General features: G+C 40.7%; 1 protein-coding gene across 2 annotated transcripts in view; it reads right to left on the reverse strand.

Annotated features, from left to right (window-relative positions):
- The window catches only part of LOC136675751 (collagen alpha-1(XXVI) chain-like), a 50,444-nt gene that overhangs the window by 16,515 nt on the left and 6,015 nt on the right, over positions 1 to 27,914 (reverse strand). Inside the window, exons 2-6 of one of the 2 annotated variants that reach the window (XM_066652492.1) lie at positions 25,647 to 25,769; positions 25,064 to 25,161; positions 4,963 to 5,024; positions 4,485 to 4,611; positions 238 to 345 (exon numbers count right to left, since the gene is read on the reverse strand). In XM_066652492.1, coding sequence (XP_066508589.1) covers positions 238 to 345; positions 4,485 to 4,611; positions 4,963 to 5,024; positions 25,064 to 25,161; positions 25,647 to 25,769 — 518 coding nt within the window. Of the gene's footprint in view, positions 1 to 237; positions 346 to 4,484; positions 4,612 to 4,962; positions 5,025 to 25,063; positions 25,168 to 25,646; positions 25,770 to 27,914 lie in introns of both variants that reach the window. The other variant, XM_066652491.1, reaches the window with a different exon arrangement.

Here is a 27,914-nt window from a genome sequence, read left to right on the forward strand (position 1 = left end):
CCTGTCTAAAAGTAGGCCAAGTCAAGGATTTTTCTGAACAGTCCTCACAATGACATTATACCCTCACTCAAAATGGAACTAATCAGGAAATCAGGGTTCCGATTATGTTATGTTTCTTTAGCTAGGAGAAACATATTTTTGAAGAGCTATGGGTTTCAGTCTCTGTTGAACAGTCTTTAGTCACACACACTCATACACTCATTCGTATCACAGAAAGAGTTAGTTGGTAATTTTTACCTGAAGGTCCCGTTCGCCCTGAGGCACCTTTCTCTCCCACGGGTCCAGGAGGGCCTGAGGGTCCAGGAATGCCAGGGGGTCCGACAGGTCCTGGAGGACCCACTGCACCTGCACAGAGAAAGTAAAGAAACACAGGGTTGAATTTGCATGGGAAATAAATCTATAACATGTATTTAAATATATATGAGGTAGAGCTTTGTTTATAATTCTGTGTGCAAAATTAAGAAACTCCTTAATAATCTATGCATTTTATTTTAATAGTGTAATACATTTTAAACTGCTTCATACTGCTGAATCCAAACATTACACAGTGTATATTTTTTCAGACAATAAAACCTACTAAATACTAAAACCCACTATAACTAAAACCTACTAAATTCTAAAACCTACTAAATACTAAAACCTACTGATACTAAAACCTACTAAATACTAAAACCCACTGATACTAAAACCTACTAAATTCTAAAACCTACTAAATACTAAACCTACTAAATACTATAACCTACTGATACTAAAACCTACTAAATACTAAAACCTGCTGATACCAAAACCTACTAAATACTAAAACATAATAGATACTAAAACCTACTAAATACTAAAACCTACTGATACCAAAACCTACTAAATACTAAAACATACTAAATACTAAAACCTACTGATACCAAAACATACTAAATACTAAAACATACTAAATACTAAAACCTACTGATACTAAAACCTACTAAATACTAAAACCTACTGATACTAAAACCTACTAAATTCTAAAACCTACTAAATACTAAAACATACACATACTAAAACCTACTAAATACTAAAACCTACTGATACCAAAACCTACTAAATACTAAAACCTACTGAATACTAAAACCTACTAAATACTATAACCTACTGATACTAAAACCTACTAAATACTAAAACATACTGATACTAAAACATACTAAATACTAAAACCTACTAAATACTAAAACCTACTGAATACTAAAACCTACTAAATACTATAACCTACTGATACTAAAACCTACTAAATACTAAAACCTACACATACTAAAACCTACTAAATACTAAAACCTACTAAATACTAAAACCTACTGATACCAAAACCTACTAAATACTAAAACCTACTGAATACTAAAACCTACTAAATACTATAACCTACTGATACTAAAACCTACTAAATACTAAAACCTACTAAATACTAAAACATACTGATACTAAAACATACTAAATACTAAAACCTACTAAATACTAAAACCTACTGAATACTAAAACCTACTAAATACTATAACCTACTGATACTAAAACCTACTAAATACTAAAACCTACACATACTAAAACCTACTAAATACTAAAACCTACTAAATACTATAACTTACTGATACTAAAACCTACTAAATACTAAAAACTACTGACACTAAAACATACTAAATACTAAAACCTACTGATACCAAAACATACTAAATACTAAAACCTACTGATACTAAAACCTACTAAATACTAAAACCTACGGATACTAAAACCTACTAAATTCTAAAACCTACTAAATACTAAAACATACACATACTAAAACCTACTAAATACTAAAACCTACTGATACCAAAACCTACTAGATACTAAAACCTACTGAATACTAAAACCTACTAAATACTATAACCTACTGATACTAAAACCTACTAAATACTAAAACCTACTAAATACTAAAACCTACTAAATACTAAAACATACTGAATACTAAAACCTACTAAATACTAAAACCTACTGAATACTAAAACCTACTAAATACTATAACCTACTGATACTAAAACCTACTAAATACTAAAACCTACACATACTAAAACCTACTAAATACTAAAACCTACTAAATACTAAAACTTACTGATACTAAAACCTACTAAATACTAAAAACTACTGACACTAAAACCTACTAAATACTAAAACCTACTGATACTAAAACCTACTAAATACTAAAACCTACTGATACTAAAACCTACTAAATTCTAAAACCTACTAAATACTAAAACCTACACATAGTAAAACCTACTAAATACTAAAACCTACTGATACCAAAACCTACAAAATACTAAAACCTACTGATACCAAAATCTACTAAATACGAAAACTTACTAAATACTATAACCTACTGATACTAAAACCTACTAAATTCTAAAACCTACTGATACCAAAACCTACTAAATACTAAAACCTACACATAATAAAACCTACTAAATACTAAAACCTACACATACTAAAACCTACTGATATAAAAACCTACTAAATACTATAACTTACTGATACTAAAACCTACAAAATACTAAAAACTACTGATACCAAAACCTACAAAATACTAAAACCTACCAAATACTAAAACCTACACATACTAAAACCTACTACATACTAAAACCTACTAAATACTAAAACCTACTAAATACTATAACTTACTGATACTAAAACCTACAAAATACTAAAAACTACTGATACCAAAACCTACAAAATACTAAAACCTACTAAATACTAAAACCTACTAAATACTAAAACCTACTGACACTATAACCTACTGATACTAAAACCTACTAAATACTAAAACCTACTGATACTAAAACCTACTAAATTCTATAACCTACTAAATACTAAAACCTACTGATACTAAAACCTACTAAATACTAAAACCTACTGATATTAAAACCTACTAAATACTAAAACCTACTGATACTAAAACCTACTAAATACTAAAACCTACTGATATTAAAACCTACTAAATACTAAAACCTACTGATACTAAAACCTACTAAATACTAAAACCTACCGATACTAAAACCTACTGATACTAAAGCCTATTGATTCTAATACTTACTAAATACTAAAACCTAGCGTCATTTCAGTCTTTGCATATCTGCAGTGAGTTTTAAAGTGAGGTGAAGCAGCTAATATCAGATACAAATGCAAAGAATAGGCCACCAGATGCTGATATAAATTCACACGCTTAACAAAGTCATTGTGGGACATCAAAATATTCCCACAGACTGAACTGTAATCCAGCCGTCAAATTCATCCTCATAGACTCTGGGTCTTTCTGTATTACTGTATATAACAGCTTTTGTTTTGCCTCATTGTGGGAGTTTACCCCAAATCTATTAAGTGGATTCGACAAAGTTAAGCCAGGTCCATGCAAGGGTTGCCAGATTAAACACTGGATGGGCCCATAAAGATGTAAAAAGGCAATATGATGAGGAACAAAAACACAGTATCTGAAACCTAGCTTTTCTATGAAATTAAATCACATCTTGAGAAAAGAACACAGACCACTTTAAAAACAACCCTGAAATTAGCATGCTGTATTTAGTTTTAAAATGGGACAGGGCAGAACAGCTAGAATGTATGAGAATAGAAGGATGTTTTTATAGGAATTTTATTGATGCCATCAATGTCCACTTCCTTGAATGACCCACAGAATGGAAGTGTAATGTTAAATGATTGTCAGTTTAGACAGTCAGACTTTAGACTTTACCTCGAGCCAAACTTTCCACTTATGAACAACTTTTGTCCAAACCAAACTACTTATTCGACATCAGAAATGCAAGGAGGGAGTTTATTAATGGTTTGCTTCAGTAACTGATTTCACCTTTACTCTTTTGCAAAGAACATTTCTGTGAGAATTGAATGGCATTCAGCCACAAGACCTTTAGTGAAGTCATGTGCTGCCATTAGGTCTGGATAACATACACCACACCAACTCATTAAAAAGATACTGGATAGAGCCGAGACACTCCAGAGAACACTGTTTCATTGCTTCAATGCCAGTGTTATGGGGCTGTATACCTCTGTAGCCAATGCTTGGCACTAAACACAGTGATTTTAGGCTCATGTGCAGCTGCTCCAGAGCATCACAGTTCATTTTACTGCACCTGGATGGCTGGGTCAGCACTTTCAGCACAGCACACATTCAGCCCAAGGCTGAGGTTTTTAATGCTATTAAACACCAGGTGAGAACTTTCAGACACAGGGAAATTTTGGCTGCTGAAACCCTAAAGAAATATGAATATATTTTATTCACATCTCTTAGCAACAGCATTTCATAGACTCAACATATCGTTACTCCTCCACTCATACGGCAATTACTTTCTCCTCGTATGTGGCCACAAATCTCAGAGAGCTCAATTCCAGGGGTGAAACAGAGCTCTGTGTTAAGAATTAGGAACACTTGCTTTATGAGAAACCAGAGGACAGGTGGAACAATGGTTATATTTCCTCACCTGGTTTCCAGAAGGAGGGGGGTACGACAGGGGTGGGGTTGGGTCTCTCCACCTCATTGTGTGTGGATCCCTCTGGTGAATTTTTAACAGGTGGAGGCTGGAGTCTGGCCACTTCCAACACCTTGATCTAAAAAAATTCAAACACAGTTTACAAACAGAATACCAAATAAGAAACTGATTATCTTCCAGTTACAACAACTAATGCACTAAAGGCAGTACTGTTTAATACAGTTACTCACATGAAATCATAGCTGTAAATAAATATTATATATTATATATATATTATTTATATTTACTACCAATATTTTGTTACATTTTGGAGTCTATTTCTGTAAAAAGCCATAGTGGTATACCTCAGGGCTCTGTAGTAGGGCCCTTCTTGTTGTACTATTTTGAACCTTTGATTTGTCTAGTTCTATCAGAACTGCATGCACATCAAACCAGACCTATGTTTCATACCTCTATGCCTTTTTCTTACCTTAAATTCAATGGTGTTCAGACGACTGCTCAAGTCAGTGAAACCTGTACAGTTCATACATTCTACAAAAAAAAGAAAAAAAGAGAGAGAGATTGAGTTTCTGTTTTTTTTTTTCAAAGCACACAAATTATCCTCTTGAGGCTTTCTGTAAAATAAACTCCACCAAGACACAGCTTGTTTGATCAGGGTATGGCCCCACCATGCCTCTATGGAATGTGTGTTTACATGTCTTGAGTGTCTAGGGAACATCCAAAACATAAGGAATAGCAGTTAGCTTTTTGGTTAGCCACATATATACAGTTAGCCAGAATATAGTGCCCACTAATATACAAGCATGCACTCACATGGGCCATAGTGTTCCTGAGGAATGTCTTCCAGCAGTAGTGAGTGAAAGCACACTACAGTGCCAGTGGATGAATGACTTATATGAGTCCCCTGAGGTAACATTTCACTGAAACAACAAATTACAGCTCGTTACTGTGTTATTCCAGTACTAAATCAGCCCATTCGTCAGGACTTGGAGGTTCGACACACCTACAACTGTGGACAGGCTCTCTCTCCTTCCGCACTTCCTACTTACTCGTTCCCTTTATGTACCGCTCCATCCCTCATTCACTTTCCAAGTGCTTGTTTTCTGTCTGTCTGCCAGATGGCAGGTCTCGCCACTGTCCTAGAATTTAGCCACAGGTGGTGTCGCTGTCACACAGCTCCAGGGACCTGGAAGTTGTGGGTTCAAGTCCCGCTCTGGGTGACTGTCTGTGAGGAGTGTGGTGTGTTCTCTCTGTGTCTGCGTGGGTTTCCTCCGGGTGACTGTCTGTGAGGAGAGTGGTGTGTTCTCCCTGTGTCCGCGTGGGTTTCCTCCGGGTGACTGTCTGTGAGGAGTGTGGTGTGTTCTCCCCGTGTCTGCGTGGGTTTCCTCCGGGTGACTGTCTGTGAGGAGTGTGGTGTGTTCTCTCTGTGTCTGCATGGGTTTCCTCTGGGTAAATGTCTGTGAGGCGTGTGGTGTGTTCTCCCTGTGTCTGCGTGGGTTTCCTCCGGGTGACTGTCTGTGAGGAGTGTGGTGTGTTCTCCCCGTGTCTGCGTGGGTTTCCTCCGGGTGACTGTGAGGAGTGTGGTGCGTTCTCCCTGTGTCTGCGTGGGTTTCCTCCGGGTGACTGTCTGTGAGGAGTGTGGTGTGTTCTCTCTGTGTCTGCGTGGGTTTCCTCCGGGTGACTGTCTGTGAGGAGTGTGGTGTGTTCTCTCTGTGTCTGCGTGGGTTTCCTCCGGGTGACTGTCTGTGAGGAGTGTGTTGTGTTCCCCCCGTGTCCGCATGGGTTTCCTCTGGTTGCTCCAGTTTCCTCCCACAGTCCAAAAACACACATTGGTAGGTGGATTGGCGACTCAGAAATCTCCATAGGTGTGAGTGAATGTGTAAGTATGTGTCAACCTGAAGGACTGGCGCCCCCTCCTGCCTTGCGCCCAGTGATTCTGGGTAGGCTCTGGACCCACCGCGACCCTGAACTGGATAAGAGTTTACAGACAATGAAGGAATGAATGCTGTGCCAGCATTGCTAATATACGGCCTATTTCTTCTTCATCCCAAATCCCAATTTTGCTCAAAATGGCATGGCTGGCCAGTGGTGGCAAAATCAGGTCCAGAAAGTAAAGACAGGTGAAGGAAATCCTTTCAGGTTTTCCCTTAGCCATATCTGTGTTTTTCTTTCCTCAGGCAGGAGGAAAGAAATGACAGCTCCACATCCTTTCAAACCCATTGTGTTGAGCAGTCTTCACACAGTGGAATGATGGAGACAAACACCTGTGGATTCCTCCAGAGCTGAAGTGAGGACAGACCATGATTTTCTAATTTTTTGTGCTGCAACAAATTCTTTGACAGCTTCTAACCACAATGTTAGTAGGAGGCTTAAAAACACATTACATTCATTATGTCATGCCTCAGGGCTTTATGCAAGTCCCTTTTAAGTTGTAGATTTACCCTTGGGTTGACTGAATACTACGAATAGAGGCAATGTTGGCAGAGGACATAAAAGTAATAAAAAGAAGGATATATGCAACATCAGTTCAATTCATTTATTTTCTAGACAGGGTTATTTCTGTGGCTGGGCTTGCAACAAAAACAGAGTTCAAACAGTCCCCTCTACAACAACAATCAAATGAAGGAAGAGTCGAGGCTGAAAGACATGTCCTGGCATCTTGCCTAGCTCTGTTTTTTTAGAGAGCTTAACCTGGTGTGGATTGGTTTGGCGTGCAAATGTGTGGCCCGCAGAAATGATTGGCCTGGGATTGGTGAAGAAACCATAAACAGCCCACAAGAACCAAAAACTCTCGAAGGAGACAGGATTTCCGTTTGGGAGGGTTTAATTACATGGGCCAATTGAACAAGTTTCCTCAGGGCATGCACAAAAAAAGGGAAAAATCATTGCTAGCTCCATGTTTACCAGCCTGACCCTAAACACAACAGATTATGTTTATGAATCCACAGAGACTATAGATCTAGAAAAACATTTTAAGCGTGCGCAGCTGTTAAAATATTTTTCAGCCCTCATAAATGTGGTACAAATCTCTTGCTAAACTATCACCATTAACCCTTTAAATGTAAGTCAAATGCTATGAAACATATGTAATAAAGTTACGAGAGGCGGAGGCCCCAGCACAAAAAGCCTGGATTTATATCGTGAAAAACGTCCAGTGTCAGGAAAAACCCCAAATCATTTAACAGGAAATTACACAGAATCCTCTTCTTGGCTTGATTCGTAGATGTTTTCTCCTTTTTTCTTCATTAAAAGCTTTTTCGCAGCTCCACCAACTTTCAGACCTATAGCAACCTATAGAGTGGCCTTCTCACAACAGAAGAATGAACATAAACATGTGGATTTCTTCAGAGCTGTAGCGAGAGTGAAGCTTGATGTTCTCCTCGGTCACAGAGAGAGTTGTTTATCTGCGATGTTTAAATTGGGGACAGTTGTGGTGTGTTGCATAGTTGTTAGATGCTCCATGTTGAGTTCCTTCTAGGTTCTAGAGGCAGAGCTTTCCAGCTCCTGCACCCTCTTCTTCCACAGACATGCTTTTGTGATGTGGGTTTGAATTGCCTTGTTGACGTATACATGGGTATCCGTGAAAAGCAAGTCATCTTGAAGGTAGAATGTGACGTTCCATATACTTTTCAGTATTCATTGAGCAATCAACAGAAGTGTAAGTTACCTTTGGCAAGAGCTGTGACATGACTCAATACTATATATTTGTTTTCTTCTTAATACACTGTCATTACAAACAGTTTTAAAAATACATTGCATTTATAATATATTTTATGTGTTTTGAAGGGGAGTTTTATTTTTAAGAAGTGGTATTTGGTGGAGTGTCGCAGTCACACAGCTCCAGGGGCCTGGAGGTTGTGGGTTCGATTCCCGCTCCGGGTGACTGTCTGTGAGGAGTTGGTGTGTTCTCCCCGTGTCAGCGTGGGTTTCCTCCGGGTGCTCCGGTTTCCTCCCACAGTCCAAAAACACACGTTGCAGGTGGATTGGCGACTCGAAAGTGTCCGTAGGTATGAGTGTGTGAGTGAATGTGTGTGTGTGTGTCTGTGTTGCCCTGTGAAGGACTGGCGTCCCCTCCAGGGTGTATTCCCGCCTTGCGCCCAATGATTCCAGGTAGGCTCTGGACCCCCCGCGACCCTAAATTGGATAAGCGGTACAGATAATGGATGGATGGATGGTATTTGGTGGCGAGCCACTGCATTTTTGTGTGATCTCCCTAGTCCTAGTTGTCACGCCCTCGTCCTGTCAGGTCTGTTTTCCCCGCCATGTGCTCTCTCTGCACATGGCTCTGTCTGTTATTGTCCTTGTCTCCGCCCTAGTCCCGCCTTTGTTCTGCCTCCTCGTCTGTGTCTCATTTTTTACCCTCCCCTCTCATTATCTGTCTCAGGTGCGTCTCGTCTGTGTTTAGTATTTAAGTCCCCTTGTATCACTTCCTCTTGTCTGTCATTCGTTCTTGTACTGTTTCGGTCCATGTTATCAAGTCTGTCACGTTCTCAAGTCTGTCTGTCGCCGCTGATTCTCCGTCATTGTTTTCCATGTCGTCGTTTTGTTTCGTTTCCAAGTCTAGTCTGTCTCTGCTGTTCTTTGTTTCGTTTCCTCAGTCTTGATTTGTCTCTAAGTCATCGTGTTTCCTTTCTTTTGTAGTCTGTTTTGTATGGTTCTGTTTTGTTTAATTAAAAGTTTGTTGTGTTTCAGCGTGTGCGTCCGCCTCCATCAGTCCGCGAGTCCCTGACACTAGTCCTATGTGCCGAAATGCATTGGTACATAATAAAAGCTACAATCTCTAGTCATCAAGTGTTGCTGGTTCCCTTTTCACATACATTTTATTTTGCTTTTTTACCAAGCACCTTGTTGTAAAGTCATATTGCAACAGATTTTTATATCCTATGACTCCACACATGACAGACCCTAGCTGTTAGACTTCTTGTTGTTAACAGTATGGGTAGTGCAGTACCTTGTTTGGTCTAGAGCACACTGCATTCTTTTCTTCTTGAAATACTGATTAAACTGAACAAAGTACACAATTCCACTGCATGACAGTTCATCCCAGAGCCCAAAGAAGTCAGTTGCGCTTCTGGACAAAGTTAACATGAAGCTTCAGTTTGGCAAAGTGAAGTTTTAACTGGCCTTTGTGGCTGTAACTACGTATTGTAGTGCTTACAAAAGTTTGGCCAAAGTAATCCTGAGACCATGGGGTTATTTAAACTATAAATGAATGATGGTTCTTGATGCAGTGGTGATCCTCTGCCTGTGTGTGCTCCTAAACCGCTAGGCCTTTCCTAGATGCATATTTTGAAATAATCATGGTTGTTGACATTAGCTGTTTCAAATCACATCATTATTTAATTATTTTACCTCATTAGTTGCTCTAAATGGCACCATCCTAATATTGTTTTGGGATGTTCTGCAGGCTTCAATGGCAGGAGCAGATATATGTTTACAAATGAAATGAAGCTGCAGCTGACCAGACAAAACATGAAATCTCTTGTGTATTGTCTGCAGAAATATACAAAACACAAAGTCAATTTAGAAATCAGTGCTTTCGTTTTTTTATTTGCGTTCCACATTCCCAGGTTTTTCTGATTCTGGGTGGTAAGCTTCAAATAACATAAACAGCGTTTAAGCACCGCAACTTAAAGCCAGTCTAAGGGGTTTAATATACCACTGGCACTTTACAAAGGGCAAAACTGAGCTTATATTTTAAACCATATGCTTGCTGTTATGTTCATTTGAGCCAATTACTGCACCATTAGAGTTTACACACAAACACGCACACCACACATCGGCCTTTCTCTTACATAGTTGTGGACAGACTTCCACAAGCACTTTCTCCCATCGGATGCCCGAAACATTCCTGCTCAGCATCATCCCTGGAACCATTTTAAGCACATTGCTATTGCATTGGATAATTGCACCACTAAGAACCTCCTCCAAAGACGAGGAGAAAGAGACTCCAGATATATATCATTTGCTCAGCTTCCCAAACAGGAATTTCCTAAACCGAACAGAAAATGGGACCTCTAATAACCAACGCAAGACCTGGTGCCACCACAAAAACTGTCCCCAACAGATAAACAGTACTTTGAGAACGGTTCTTGCTCCATCTCTCCAATGAAAGAAAAAATGACAGAGGAAAGGAAATGACAGATGAAGGTCATTTCTCACCTGGATTGTGAGAAATAAGAAATGCACCCACATTTTAATAGTATTATAAGCTGAATCATCACTCCTGAGCCGAATCAGTATTATTATTTCTCATGCAGTGTCGTCTGAGGGCTAGAAGGTCAAGCACATTCCACACCGGAGTCTGGCCTTGCCAACACAAAAAGATTTCTTACAATTTTCTAAATCTTTTCTCAGTACAATGTACAACACATGGGGGAAGACCTAAACATTTTGCACTGATAAATGTACCTTTAGTGGATGCTCATCTTTAAAATTGCTTTTATATTCATCTGCTGTAGTGGAACACTACAAATTGTTGGCATACGGATACTCCATAAACTATTAAATGTAATTTTGCCCCATCTCTACATTTTGTATCGTGTTGCAGGCATCAAAATCTGTTTACATTTTCAAAATACAATCATATTTATCAGTGGGGAATTGAAAGATTGGAAATATTTTTGTGCTTTTGTGATTAAATAAAGTCTCACAAGATCACAAGACACATTTGCATTTTACAAAATTTCCAAACTTCTAGTGAAATATAATTAATTATTAAATAAAGAATTTGTTTAAGCTTCTGAATAATATTCTCCCAAATTAATGTTCTGCTTTTCTTTTTGAATGTTGTTGTTTTTATAAAATAACTAATTGAAGTGTACTTTTTGACTCCTGTATAGTAGTATACCTTATGGAATTTAATGCAGTACATTTATTGTTACCATACAGTGACTATATAGACATATACATAATGTCTCGAAGCACAACTGTCCAGTTTCTGTGGTCAAATATATCTCTTCCATAAGTCAGACCCTGGCACCATTAGACTCTGCAGCTGTCTTCTGGTATGCCAACATTTTCAAGGAACAGTTGTTCAGGATGACAGAAGGCTCATGTTTGAAGGGGTCAGAGGGCACTCAGGTTTAGCCTTCGCTTCAGACACTGGGATTTTGTTTACAATCAGCCAAGATATAGAGTGACACAAAGGAGGAACGTGAACGTGGGAGCTGGGCCTTGTGCTAAAGCCTCACTAAAACATCTGTACCGAGATGATGAATTAGTGCTACATTAAATCTGAGTTGGGTTCTAAGAGGCACATACTAACAGCGAATCACCATATTCATAAATATCACTGTAATAACAGCGCGATCTCCCCGTGCATAACAATTCTGCCCATTTATCCTGAGACGGCAAAGTTAAATATATATCCCAGTTAACAGGTCAACATATGTTTTGGAAATGAAAACAGAGAAGAAAAGGATGGAGGGTGGGAGGACAAGCGCAAGAAAAAGAGGAAAAGTGGGGGTAGATCCTCTGGTTTTGGGCCTGCGTCCCACTGGACACTTAAAAGAAGAGGAGTTCTGAATTTCCCCCAAGATACACACACAGGGAGTAGGGGGTGGGGGACATGTGGCTAGCCGTGACCCACGGAATGCCTCTTGCTGCCAGGCCGCTCCCAGACGTCTGTGCCGTGTGTCTGGGGCAGTGTGCGGCCGGACGTGGCTGGTTCATAGGCAGACATGCCCACATAACTCCGTCCAGTCCAGCATAACCAAGCAGCTGTTTCTCCCAGCTCAACAGGCCTTTCTGACTGTGCATTCATCACAGAAACTGGATAGAACCAACATATCGTGGCCGACAGACTCCAGAATGGTCACTTTTCAAGAGAAGGCAGAAACAGAAAACAAAATATTTTTTTCAAAGTAGTCCTTGAGCAGTTCTACTCATCTGTTCATGACTAAATCTTTAAAAAATGTAAAAATGATAAAAATATCAAAAATATAGGCATTATATAGTCTGCAGAAATTCGGACAGTACACATTTTCGTCCCTTAACCCATAAGTAAATGATTAGCCAAATTTTCTCTTTTTTTCTTAGAAATCTCAAAAAAGTGACTACTATTAGCAACAAGCTAAACAGCTAGCGTTAATTATAGGAGTAATAAATTTTATGTTTATGTAGTATTTGGTTTCCCAATTTTTTTCTTAGTCATAGGAAGTACTACATTAGCTATTTTAGTTGATCACGACAAACGTTTCTATAATTTGTTAACTACATTAGCTTCATATTGTCACGCCCTCGTCCTGTCATGTCTGCTTTCCTGCCATGTGCTCTCTCAGCACATGACTCTGTTTGTGGTTGTCCATGTCTCCGCCCTTGTCCCGCCTCCTTGTCCGCCGTCCTCGTTATCTGTTTCAGGTGTGTCTCGTCTATTCGTGTATTTAAGCTCCCTGGTGTCACTTCCGTGTATCGGTCATTCGTTTCGTGTCTTTCTCTTTCAAAGTCATGTCGTGTTGATTCTTTCTCGTTCCTAGTCATGTCGTGTTGTTTATTTCCTATTCCAAGTCAAGTCGTTGTGTTTCCTAGTCATGTCGTTTCGTTTCATTGTGTTTCCTAGTCATGTCGTTTCGTTTCTTTCCTGTAAGTCTTGTTATTTCGCCTCCAATGTTTCCTAGTCATGTTGCTTAGTCTGGTCCATTTGTCTCTGTCGTTTCCTCGTTTCATTTCCTTTATCCTGTCGTTTCCGTAGTTGCCTGTTTTTGTTTTGTTATATTCTTTTGTGTTGTAAATAAAAGTAACAGAGTCCGCCTCATGATACATGACACATATTACATTTGTTGTAAAGTAAAATAGGAAAAATGTATCTCCAAATTGTTTTTGTAAAGCAAGAGAACACAAAGACAAAATCTGTTCAGCTTAATCTATGAAGAAGAAATGCTGTAGGCAATGAAATGCAAACAATGCACCAAAAACAACTACTACTAACAGGCAATTATGTTAATGAATCATTTTTAACATTTGCCTATCACTCTGTTTATAAATGGCTTTTTTAAATTTGCTCTCAGACATACAATATAAACAATCTCCTGCTAGCTTCAGAAGTTGAATGAGGGTCAGTTGGTTTCTCTGTAAAGTATCCTAAATAAAAGCTTGCAAGAGCCACTTTGCTGAAGAAAATCTGATCTTAAATCTGAGTGACTCTGAGGCAATTGCCCCCTGCATGTCCTCCGTAGATCTGCCATCTTGACCAATGTCTCACCATGTCTGAGCAGTGGGGGAGCCGCCACTTTGCCAGCCAAAGAGCCACAGCACAGTAAATCTGTGCAAATAATCATCTGTGGAAACATGATAGGGTGTGACATACCTCCAACACCAAATACAGTACAGCCTGTCAGACAAAAGTATGTCGCGTATGAGATGTGAGTCTGGCTAACCGGAAAAATGAGTCAGGGTGGAAATGAATGAACATGAGAAACTCAAACAAATGAGAAAAGCAATATATTTCAAAATGTTTTACATTTGTTTTAATGGTCAAAGCCAGTCGCCAGGAATTATTGCTCAATTTTCAATGAGAGAAACCCAACTAACCTTCATTTTCAATAAGAATATGATCAATCTCATTATTGGAAATCCCCAGGTACTGGAGGTTAAACCCTTTCAGTCTCATAGGTCAGCATTCCTACACTGTTAAGCAGTTTTTAAAATTGCAGGTCCTTCACCTCTATTAACCCAATTCAGCAAATACACACACTGAATGTGATTGTTGCTGTCGGTACGTCTCTACATTAGAACTCCTGTCATTATCTCATTTCGTTGGAATGCAACAATTCATCACGTAGCACGTATGCAAAAGCCAAGATAACCTCTGAGCTTGGCTTTCCATGGTGTTTGATGAGACGACTTGCATTGCTGACACAGACATGAAGTCATAGTTCAGCCACAGACCCACTCCACACAAGAGCATGGTGTGCAGCATTGGAAAGGGCTACTCAGTTTCTCAAGGAAAGTCACAAAAAAAACTTTTTTTAGGAATAATATTTGATTAAAATCATTCAAATCAAAATTCACGCCAAGTTTGGGTTTGTTTTCTAGTAAAAAATATGTATCAACATAGTAGAGAATCAGTGCAATCAGAATTTCAATGAATTTGTCTTTTTTTTAAGTGAGTACCCTGGCTAAACCCTAAAAACATATATGACTGTCCATCCACTTTGAGGCATCTTGGCGGTTACGTCCAGTAATGCAAGACCAGGCATCTATGTTTTTGAATGAGGAGAGACCAACAGACCTAAAGTTAATGGCCATATTACTGGTAAAATGTGATGACATCACATAAATAAGTTGTTGCACTTACAATTTTTTTTGTTTTGCTGAATTTTGATGCAAAATTGCTTGGACTACAACTATCACAATCTTATGCTGCTATATAATAGAAAAATAGGCTAGCTCAGATTAAACAATATTTTACGCCACGCCCAGTAGCCTAAATAAATCACTGGATTTCTCTCTTCTGGCATGTTCAGTGTCTGTGACTCCAGAGAAAACTGGACAATAACGTAATTACTGCACTTCCAAGAAAGCCCACACCCTGAAAAGTCATCCCAGCATTCTTGTTTACATGTCCTATGTCCATCAACACCATGGCTGAGGAGAAAGTTTCTGCTGCTGCTAGACAGTGAGCTTCCTGCTCATCAGTGTGGGCTTTTGAATGGCATGCCAAGTTTCGGGGTGGTGCATGAAATGTCAACAGTTGACCCGTTTATGGCTTCCTGTTGTGAGTTAACAGCTCTTAGAGCTGAAGGGTGGATGGGGCACATTATTTCCTACAGCACATCAACTTGGAATCTGACCATGATAGATTTGGCAGATGTCTTCTGCAACTCAGTGATATGTACAGATTAGCCTTGTTGTTCAAGATACTACTTGTAACACATACTGGCATGAATGAGCTGGTATTCGTATGACTTTCATGGCTTGTGGCATGATATGGAGCATGCATAGTTGTGTTACAAATGCTAGGTTGCTGCTCAGAAACCTGGTTCTATGGGATTTTGATCCTAAGAATTCATGTGTATTATGCAATGCAAAAAGAAATGGTCCAACAGAGTCATTGAAAAGGAATCAGCTTGCATAATTTGACTAAGAAATTCTGTGATGTAAGTATTGATGCTAGTAAGTAATGTTCAGCGCAGTGACAGCAGGTGCATTTCTCACATTCCGTTTACACCCTCTAAAACCAATACATCTAAGGCTATGCAACAGGTCAAGAAACAAGTATGTAGATCCTTTTTTTTTACAAACATAAACTGATTTTTGGTAATCCATCATTATACATTTCAAACTCACCTAATCTCAACACTTCAAACGATGTGATAATGATTGAAGTATGATAGCAGATGGTATTACTCCAAACAAATTGTGTCCCAAGCCCAGGCTTTAATGATGTCTGGGTGGGACATGTTTAGCCCTATTCCAGCTGAACCATGTGGACCAACTGGGAGTCCATGTGGACTAGGTTGGGAAACACTGAACAAGATCTGATCACAGTTCATGCAATCATTAATTACATTCAACATCTTTATTGACATCATCTCAAATATTTCTCCTTGTTCCTTGATCATTTCAGGGTCTAACTTAATTCCAGTCCACTGAGGTTGCTGAACTCTTGGCTCTGGCAATACCCTGACACTGCTGGACCACAATGTTAAATTATTTGTCCATTACCTACTGGTCCTGGGATACTAGCAAAGATATCCATCAGCAGGCCAGTGTGAAGGGTGAGGGGGGCGGGGGGAGGAACAATGGCAGGGAAATTGCTACCAGACTTTCTTCTGACGCATTCCATGCCGTCATAAGTACACAAACTCTTGATCTACTTCAGCACAACTTGAGGTGAAAGTCTGTGAAACGTGAACCATGTCCCGTGATCGATTCCAAGACTAAACTTCATGTCCAGACCAGTTTAAACAACTGGTTGATGAGTATGACATGGCAGTGGGTCATATCATGTTGAGAACCTCTTACTATAGCATACACATCTCTTCTACATATTATGATATACATTAAGTAACATAAACGTCTGATTAATGCAGGTAATTTTAGTATAAAATGCCCTCAAAAGATTCTCAGGGGCTTTAAAGTAGTTTCATTGGCTGATTGTTGATCCTGCCCCAAGTTGGAGAGCAGAGGAAAGAAGGGGTGTGTCATGTTGTTTTGTGGTTGATGGCAAAGCAGCCCCCTTTAGGGATGGGTAAGAGGAGAAGTGGTGGAGGATGGGGACTCTCGACTCAGAAAGGAATCCACTTGTGTGCACCAAGTCGTGCACATCTAGGACAGAACTCTGCATATTTTAGTTTGCTTAGTTTGCTTTGGCACTGATTCTTTTCAAAAGGCTTGACGAGAGATGTTAGGGATGTTGTCCAGAAATGGAAGTGGTCATAATGACATTGGGAAGGGAAGATGGAAGGAAAACAATAAAAACATAGAACAAGATATTTCTTAGGTGCCTGAGTGAACTGACGACCCGCTTTTCAGAGCATGGCACGGCCAAACTTACATGATTCGTGGATAAAGTAAGACCAGCCTCTGTAGAGATGTTCAGCTGAGCCTCCCATTTGAAATGCTAATATTCTGACTCTGAACGTCCGTGGCTTTAAACATAGATTAGCACACACTATGCATCAAGTAGAGTTTCAGACTTAACCCAAGGTGCTAAAAAGTAAAAGTAGAAAAAGTACAAATATTTTTCTCTGGCAATCTAACATACTGACACATCATCTACACGAGAAAGGCCACATGTAGAAATGTGTCCTCATGAGTTTAAAACGCTGGACTATGGCGCTTTCAACTGCATGGTACCTACTCTACTTGACTCTACTTGTTTTTGGCACATGGTACACTGCTCCCTCCTGAAATGTAACTAGTGGCATCACAAAACAAGAGCTGTTTACTCATCGTGTAAGTGTGTTATTGTTGTTTGGGACTGAACACAGGTCTGTCATCAGTTCAGACAGATCAGTAGAGTTTGCTCCTTCCTTGTTGCAGTGTCCAGCTCTCACTGGATTCTTTCGTCGGCCACCGATCCAAGGAGCGTTTGAACCTCTTCAAAAGACCACGGCGTCATTTTACGAGCTGCCGTCGTGAGTCGGATAAAAACAAACGTGATCTCTGCTGTAGCTGGATATTTTACAGATGATTAGTTTGTGCTGGATGTCTGCATTTCATTATGACTGACAAGCCATTCTGGCCAATCAGTGCTCTGGCATACACGTCACATTTATTCCCTACTCAACTCGCTTGGACCTGGGTCCAGATACCAGGATAAAATTTGCCTAATGGAAAATCACATATCACATATCAAAATTAGCCCAGGTGCATATCCCTGGACGATATTCCTAAAAAGAGATAAGGAAGCAGGGTTCAGTAAGGTCACTCTGAAGCTCTGCCCCGAGTTCCAGCTATCACTCCTTGAATACTCCCAAAATAAGGCTCCGCAAACTCAGTCACTTCTTTCAAGTTGCAGATTTACAGCTCAGCATAACCTCAGCTCTCTCCTCCGCATGCCATCCGCCAGGCTGGAACAAACGATGCTGGGCCTCATCAAGCTCAAGGTTCTGCCCTCTGGAAATCCTCTGCTCCCATACGAAACCACCATTGCTGTGTGGGGGTAAAGGCAGCTGGCCTGGCCCTCGTCAGCGTCAAATACCCCCCAAAAAAACCCTCCTGAAACTGAGGCGCCTCTGGATCGATCCAGAGGGACCTTTAGCTCGCATGCTCCAGTTGCTGCACCGGCAGGGGTCTAAGATGTGGGGGCCAGGGACAATTGGATCGGTTCAAGCGCGACAGAGGTGGTTTTTGGTTTGATGGTGTGTAGCGGACCAGAGAGAGTCAATGCGTAAAGTTGTTCAAGCTGCTAAAATGACATCATTGCTCAGGCTCAGAGAACTATGGATTTACTTTCAGCCTTGCACATCTGCCCAAGAACCTAGCTACGATTAGGTGGTGGTTAGAACCTTGCCTTGGTCCTGAGACACGAGTGGAAAACTGTGTTTCTCGTCTGCATTCTTGAACAAAGGCAACTATCGACGTTTGAGCCTGGAACATGGAACAGTAAAAACACAGCATTGAACCCCATTAACCCACTTTCTCAGCCTCATTAAATCCTGACCCGTGATCCTCCATCTTCTCTTATCTTTTGGCTCCCTTCTTTTTCCCACTATTAGTGAGATGGTAAGACCTCGCTGTGAGAGGTGCTCATTTGGACGGTTTATTTCTCACTCTGGAGTGCTCAGGCTGTTCGTTCCATATGGATGTGATTTTCTCCGTACTTATGCCATTAGTGCACACATACATTTTGCAAAAGGTAAAGCAAACAATGAAACTCTGCCTTTCCTTTCTCATATCCTCTTCAGTCTAAAAGAAATAAATACACAGTGTGCCAGGGACTAGTCTTCAACTTCATGTGGCTTCACTTTCTGTTGTTAAATACATTATTAACAATGGATACCAGAATATGCACTTTATAAATATCACCACTTACTTGTTGTCACTATCTTTTTCCTCATGTGCACCTCACAATACTCTTTTACACGTTACATGTGCCTCCAAGCACATAACCAGCAATGCTGGTCAAACATTTCAAATTTTATCCTGAGTTTGAAGGTTTAGGAGCGACCAGGGTTGTGCAAAGATGTCTTTAAATTGTTTTAACACGTGAACACTGTTCTGGGTCATAATAAAATGTCTGTCACATGCTTTGGTCAAAACAGCATTAGGATCAGACACCACCTCAGCATTCTCCAACTGTCTCTGGTTTTTAGCCGTTTTTATCTTTTACTCTCACTCTCTGTTATCTTTTTTTCCTGTTCTCAATTTATCCATTTTTTACTCCTTGCTCTTATTCCTCTGCACTCATTTTGTCTGTTTTGCTCCATTTGACCTCATCTTTAAGCTCTCACATAAACACGGGTCCTGCACTGTGATTGGAGAGCAATCAAATACTTCTGCACTTGATGTTCGAAGCAGAGCCGTATGAGAACGGCACGTTTTATCCCAGATGTCTAGAAAGTATCTGGTCAGAAAATGTCCCTGAATGGTTGTTCACACATGCAGCACACATCAGGCTTTTTTTTATAATATGCCTCAGCTCTAGTCTTCATTATAACATGTTCAGTTCTTTAAATATGTTTTAGCAGTTACAGTTAAATAGCCATATTATGAAAATCTGTGGGCGTTACAGCCTTCTCAGGACCCCCACTATGTGCCACACTTTCAACAAGGCTAGTCAGACTCTGGGAAACTCCTGGCTCCCCACATGCTGCCTCTTGGGGGAGGAAATGAAGTGATATGAGAGAAAACAGATCACGGTGGTGAATGTACACAGATACATCCAGCACCTCTGTGGTCTTTTCCTAAAATAAAAAAGGGCGGAAAGGAGAGAAGCCAGAAGGGGAGGGAGGGGGTGTGTGGTTTTGGGGGAATACCACTTAGAAACAAGGCCACAACGAATCCCAAAGGGCTCAATTTTTATAAATAGGGGAACAAACAAGAGGGTTAGTGCTGTTGACCTGCAAAACATCTCAGAGTTTTCCTTCATCTCACCAAGAAGACTCTCGGTTGACCCCATAATTCTCTCTCAGACATGTTCCCATGCAGGAACACATGTACACACCATACGAAGATATGGCAAGTCTGGTATATTCATAAGGAACCCATGATCCCATTTTTATTACCCAAGGAACATACAGTGAGTCCATGAGGATTACTTCAGGCAGCGGTTGAGAGTTTGTGGAAGAAGTCACTAACTGTGTTTGTATGGTATTCCCTTGAAAGACGCTCCACCAGCTGAGAGAGCAAAGCTTTAAAAAGGCAAATCCCCTAACCACAAGTGCATTCCAACATTGTAACTGCTCCAAGTCATTGTGTATTCCACTCTGTTGGTCTCTTAAAAACCTCAAATAAGGCCCAATTAAATCTGTTTTATTTTAATTTTTTTCTTTTTTTATGGATATTTTTTCCACCATTGCCATTCCAGGCTTTTATTTATTTTTATGAAATATCTGCAGTTATAACAATAGCAAAATGGCTCATTTATATTTATTGTAATTGCTTCTATAACTTTGCAATGGTAAAAAGATATAACTGAATGTTGTAAAAATATATTAGGAAAAGTTCAGTGTGCATATTTTATAGCTATAAAGACTTTTTGCTGAGCCCACATTGATCACTGTTCAACCCAGAGACTTGCAGCCGACTGAGGTCTCAGACTGAAAGACACAGACGATGAGCAGGGGAACGTAAACAGTTGCACTGAAGGTGAGTGTGTGAGGGAGGATACCACTTTCTCAGCCTACTGCCCACAAATGTCTGACTTTTACAGAAAAAGCTGGATGAACTGAGACTCAGAAGAACATTCTGTGCATCTCAGTCTTTACAGTTGAACTTTCCGCTCCTCGGATCCACGACTTTTGTCCGTGTTCTGTGCACCACAGTAATCACAAGGCCCTTTTCAAGGGGCAAACGCTGCAGTGCTTTGTCAGGTAGCATTTGACTCCTATTGTATAAAATGGCCATAAACAGACAATGCATAGCATTCAGTAACACTATGAACTGCATGAGAGCATCAGGTTAAAATAAGACGGTAAAATAATCAGATTTACAATTTTCACAATTCCCCATCAAGGCATGTTTGCTCCATTGGATTTACTCTTGATCTATGAGGCTAAAGAAGCTAACAGCTGAGTGGAAGTTTGTGCCAGACTCACACACACACACACACACACACACACAGAGAGAGAGAGAGAGAGAGAGAGAGAGAGAGAGAGAGAACATTTGTCCACTTGCCCCAGATGTCAGATGTCAGTTGCCATCAGCCAACACATATTACAAGTCCATTTTGCTCCTTCGGGTGAGTGAGTTCTGCAGCTACAAGTCTACCATTGCTAACAAACACTTATTGAGCACAGAGCTCAATAAAATCACATCCAGTTTTACATTAGATTTCTGCATACTTTGATTAATAACACTGAATTAAACTTTACTATGTATCCTGCACTCCAGGGGAGTCCAATCAGCTGTTAGCAACTGTTGTTTATATATTTATATATGCATGCAAAAGGATTTCAGACATACATAACAAACGGGGTGGGGGCTGGAACACATTAATTGCTTTTCCATTATTTTAAATGGGGAAAACTGACTTGAGAAATGAACTTTTCTACTTACGAACCGCGTCACGGAACGGATCAAGTTCGTAGGTAGAGGTTCCACTGTACTTGTCTAAAAAGGCTGCCAGCAGCATTCATCTACACAGAGAAGCTTAATTCATTGTTAAATTTCACAGGAAGTGTTTCTGTGTCTTATTCAACATCAACAAGTCTGTGCAAATTTAATGAGTACCTAGAAGCGGTTTGAGTTGGTTCAGCTGCTAGTGAAAGTTACGGGGATTTATTTCCGGAAAACAACTGAAGAAACGTTGGTTTAGCTTTTGTTAGCTACAACAACCTCATTGCTTCGATGCTAAACTAAACGTTTCAGACACTTAACATGCTCTGACAGATCTACATTTGGGGTAACAGAGAAACTGTGAAATCTGATTTTCTCTCATTCACCATGTCTGTGACCCCTCTTGGTCTGACACTCTGTGGTTCGTGTGGACACTGTGCAGTTGTCGTAGCTGCTTTCTCCCCAATGCTAGCTCCTTTAAGAAAGGAGGAAGACTTCTATACACTCCACCGTGCCTTTGTTATCATTCACATGCTCTTTCAGATACTCCCTCTGCACTAACTGTTCATGGGATGAAACTGAGAGAGTGTGTATGTGTGTGCAAATTCTGCCTGTGTGTGACTGACACTCTCTCCCTTGCTGGCTCGCTCCATCAAGCGGCAAAAAAAAAAAAAAAAAAAAAAAAAAAAAAAAAAATTTTGCACAGCACTTCCAGATGTTCTGCAACACAGCCAGATGTGGCCGCAGACGGCTGGCCCGGGCTCAAGCATGACGGCCTCCAGGGCCGAGGGCTGGGGGACGCAATATGAAACACTCAAGGTTTGCGGGAGCTGAAGGGTGTGACACCAGAGCAACCCCGAGGAACTGGCTCAGAGTAGCGATGATAGTGGGAGAACAATGATGGATCGAAGGGGGAGAGAAAGACAGTTAAAGTTAGGGATGGAATTAAGTGGCAGACTTGCCGTTTTAGCAGAACAAAACCGAGTTCAATAACCGGCAAATTACTGGAGGAGCAGGGAGAGCTCAAGTGTCAGAAGCTGATGTACTACTGGGAACTACAACTCTATCTAGATTGTAGTTGGCAAAGCAGGCATTTTCTGTGATGATTTACATTAATTGAAAGCATTTTTAGAATCATTTCAAAGTAAAAGCATCTCAGAGGTCTTTTTGTGTATTCACAATGTTGAGAAAAAAATGTTGAGTGAAAAGATTTGCTTAAAAACTGGCAGACATCACCTTGAATCACGGAATCTAGTTTAAATTGGAATCATTGAGGATTGATGTTCAGTTGGTGCCGTTCAAAACAGTTTAATGAAAAGCGTGAAATGACCCTCTACAGCTGCAAATGAGATAAGACCCCCACGCTTAATGACAAGAGAGTTAGCATTGGGCTGTGGAGCAGTGCAACTCTATTCTCTACACTGACTGCACACAATTCAATACCTCTGGGATTCAAAAATGAACCATCCAAGTTTGGTACTTGACCCCAGTAACGGTGCTGTTCCACTGCATGGTACTTACTCGACTCATTCAGATCCACTTTGCTTTTTTGCTTTTCCATGAGGCAAATATGCTACAGAGTCCGTGTTATCCCGTGGTTCCAAGCGAGCCGATTAGAGAAAACACGTGATGTTTAAACCCTGCACAGCGCTCATTGTACAGAAACCTGTCAATCAAGACAAAAAGCAGATGTCCAGCACAAACCCACCATCTGTTATATAAGCTACAGCAGAGATCACAATTTTGTTTTCCCGACTCACGACGGCAGCTCGCAATTAATTACGCAATGACCTTTTGAGGAGGTTCAAATGCTCCTTGTGGCTGGCGAAAGAATCCAGCGAGAGCTGGACGCTGCAACAAGGAAGGAACAAACTCTACTGATCTGTCTGAACTGATGACCCAAAAGGTCAGTCCCAAACAACAACAACAGGCAAATACACAAAGAGTAAACATCTTAACATTACCACTCACATTGTTGTAGTTTCCAAAGCTCACTGTTCTTGTTAGAGACAAGGTTTTGCAATGTCAACAGCTACATTTCGGGGGGAGCATTTACCCGTATCGGGAACCGAACACTGTCGAGCAGAGTAGGTACCATGAAGTGGAAACGCGGCACAAATATCTTCAAGGCTTAATACTATGAAAAATTCACCCAAATGTTTCGACATCTTTAAAAACGACCTTCTAAGAAGATTGGAAGCTGTAACTGCCACAAAATGAGGGCAAGTGGTCTCTTAACGCCCTTCATTTCAGAATAAATTGAGCAGATGGCCATAAATCTTTATTTTAACAAGTAAAAATACATGTATAAACAAATGCATCTCAGTAAACTACAACTTAATAATGGTTTTCGTGAACACCGCCAATGAATATAGCCCAGTCTTTTATATTTTTGAAAAGGGCTAGAGATGTACAAAGTGTGGAAGGAGAAATGGAAGAGCTCCGCTGCATGTTTTGGTGGTGGTGTGGGCGGTGGGGGGGGGGTGATATTCCTGTGGTGATGATCTCACTCCTTATGAAAATCAAGAGAGACACAAAAGAATCCTGATTAAAGAGTGTGAAACCACAAAGCACTTATTACTGCTGGGGGAGTGGTATGAATGCTGGTGGGGTTGGAAAGTGTGAGAAAAACAGGACAAAGTTATCTATGGTAAGCCTTTTGGCCAGAAAAGAATGAGAGATCTCCCCTTACCCCAAATGTAGTCCATCAGCAAAGACATGTTTGGTGTCTGAAGTTCGGTTCTCCAAGTTTTCGCATTGGAGTTATGAACCTAATGTATCCTGCTCTCCTCCAGAATATACATAGTGCTGAGTCCAGGCAACAGCAGAGGTTCAGTCCTGCCTATTACCGGTCAGTGGAGCTTCATCATGATTCCGAAGCCGTACATTTAAGGTACAAATACTAGCGAGTGTTCCTTTAACGCTAAAGATTTCTTGATTGAATTTAGATGGGGAAACTTGGTTAACCAAAATTGCCTTAGAAGTTATGACTTCATAAGTCTTAGTCAGTGTCTCATTCCATTTGCAGTGGGAGCCTACATTACTCTCCCGTTTGCTATTCGCCCATCAGCAGACTGTGGTGAGAATCTAAGCTCTGGGAGACATTTCTAACATTGCTTACATCACTTTTACAAACATTACATTTGTGGCAACAACAAATCTGATTAAATCCATTTCCCCTGGACCCTATAAAATTCCCTGTAATGTATTCACATTTCTCAAGTTTGGCATTAGGTTGTCATAGTATAACACAGAGTGTGCCACGACACTGCTTTGGAACTCAGAAATCGAGTTTGACATGGTTCTGGCACTTGGTGTGTTGGAAAATGTTTTCTAAGTATCCCAGGCCTAAATCAACAGTGATAGTGTATTTCAAAGTATGGAGTAGGATCAGATGTACCCACCTTCACTGCAGTCACTGCCCAGAAAGCCTGGACAGCACCTCCACTCTAGTGCAGTCACCTGCCTGTATGCCACCTTATAGGAGGGTCTGAGCAGTGTCCTGTAACTGTCCAAAAGGAGCAGGGTTATTTAGGTACGGCAGTGGTTTCCACACTTTGCTTGACCAATGCAGTTTCTAGTATTAGCTACAAAATTCTTGCAATGTAACGCAAACAAAACGTCTGTGGTGGGCTGGATTGTTAGTTTTGCAACTGAAGGCTGGTTATTATTTTCAACAATTTGATTTCATTTAAGTAATCTAATAAAAGAACTATAAATTCTTCCTCGTAGGCTGATATCTCATCCATCTCACTGGAACTGTCCAGAGTTCTGGCGTTCCTTTTTGACAGCAAACACACGGTAGAGATTACTGGCCACAGCTTCGTTGCCGTAGTGTGAAACAGCGAACAGAGGTGCAGCTCACAGTTCAAAAAGAAAATAAAAGACTTTACAATGTTGGTTATTTTACGGGTGAAAAGGTATCTTGTGTTCCTTGCCAAGCACTGTGTTCCGCTATTGTGAAAAAAGGACATTGGGAAGGGCTACCTGATGAGTTTTCTGCAGGGTCCCGGCCACTGACAGCCCTGAAACACTCTCTGGATTGTGGTCTCTGTCCCGTTGTGCACTTGACACGTAACCGTCTTCGATACTGTGTACTGACACCAGTTTCTGAAGAACAGAATTGCACAAGATAGACATTTAATGGACAACAACAAACATAAACACTGACCATGAATTTTACAGAGAAGTGAACATTTTAATGATATTTCTGTTCACCGAAACTGCAAACAGAATAAATGGTCTTCAGTGTTCTATTGATTATTCATTCATTCATCTTCTGTAATCACTTACTGTAACCTATTCACTCACACACTCACATGTGTGGACACTTCCATACTCACCCAGTCACACGCACACACCTGTGGACAACTGCACACATTCACCCAATCGCTGACAGACACCTGTGGATAATTTCACACACATTCACACACTCACCCAAATCACTCACACATCTGGACAAATTCACACACTCGCCCGGTCTCTCTTTCTATCTCACACACACACACACACACACGTATGGGCAAACTCACACACCCAATTACTCACACCTCTGGACATATTCACACACTCACTCAGTCACTCACACACACACTCAAACCTTTGGAAAAACTTACACACCAAGACATATACACAAACACACACACACACACACACACACCTGTGAACAAACTCACACACTTATCCAGTCTCTCTCTTTATCTCTCACACACACAAACCTGTGAACAATTTCACACACACACTCACTCACACCTAAGGACAATTTCACACACTTAAACCTTTGGACAGTTTCACACACTCACCCCGTCACACACTCATACATTTGGACACTTTCACACACTTTTCCTATCACACTTACACCTGTAGACAATTTCACACACTCCCCCTGTCACACACTCACACCTATGTACAATTACACACACTCACCCTGTCACACACTCACACCTATGTACAATTACACACACTCACACCTATGGGCAATTTCACACACTCACACCTGTGGACAATTTCACACACTCACACCTATGGACAATTTCACACACTCACCCTGTCACACACTCACACCTATGTACAATTACACACACTCACACCTATGGGCAATTTCACACACTCACACCTGTGGACAATTTCACACACTCATCCTGTCACACACTCACACCTGTGGACAATTTCACACACTCACACCTATGGACAATTTCATACACTCATCCTGTCACACACTCACACCTGTGGACAATTTCACACACTCACACTTGTGGACAATTTCACACACTCACATCTATGAACAATTTCACACACTCACACCTATGGACAATTTCACACACTCACACCTATGTACAATTACACACACTCACACCTATGGGCAATTTCACACACTCACACCTGTGGACAATTTCACACACTCACAACTGTGGACAATTTCACACACTCATCCTGTCACACACTCACACCTGTGGACAATTTCACACACTCACCCTGTCACACACTCACATCTATGTACAATTTCACACACTCACCCTGTCACACACTCACACCTGTGGACAATTTCACACACTCACCCTGTCACACACTCACACCTGTGGACAATTTCACACACTCACCCTGTCACACACTCACATCTATGTACAATTTCACACACTCACCCTGTCACACACTCACACCTGTGGACAATTTCACACACTCACCCTGTCACACACTCACATCTATGTACAATTTCACACACTCACCCTGTCACACACTCACACCTATGTACAATTTCACACACTCACATCTGTGGACAATTTCACACACTCATCCTGTCACACACTCACACCTGTGGACAATTTCACACACTCACCCTGTCACACACTCACATCTATGTACAATTTCACACACTCACCCTGTCACACACTCACACCTGTGGACAATTTCACACACTCACCCTGTCACACACTCACACCTGTGGACAATTTCACACACTCACCCTGTCACACACTCACACCTATGGACAATTTCACACACTCACCCTGTCACACACTCACACCTGTGGACAATTTCACACACTCATCCTGTCACACACTCACACCTGTGGACAATTTCACACACTCACCCTGTCACACACTCACATCTATGTACAATTTCACACACTCACCCTGTCACACACTCACACCTGTGGACAATTTCACACACTCACCCTGTCACACACTCACACCTGTGGACAATTTCACACACTCACCCTGTCACACACTCACACCTATGGACAATTTCACACACTCA

The sequence above is a fragment of the Hoplias malabaricus genome, chromosome X1 (genome assembly GCF_029633855.1).
Source record: "Hoplias malabaricus isolate fHopMal1 chromosome X1, fHopMal1.hap1, whole genome shotgun sequence".
Lineage (NCBI taxonomy): Eukaryota > Metazoa > Chordata > Actinopteri > Characiformes > Erythrinidae > Hoplias > Hoplias malabaricus.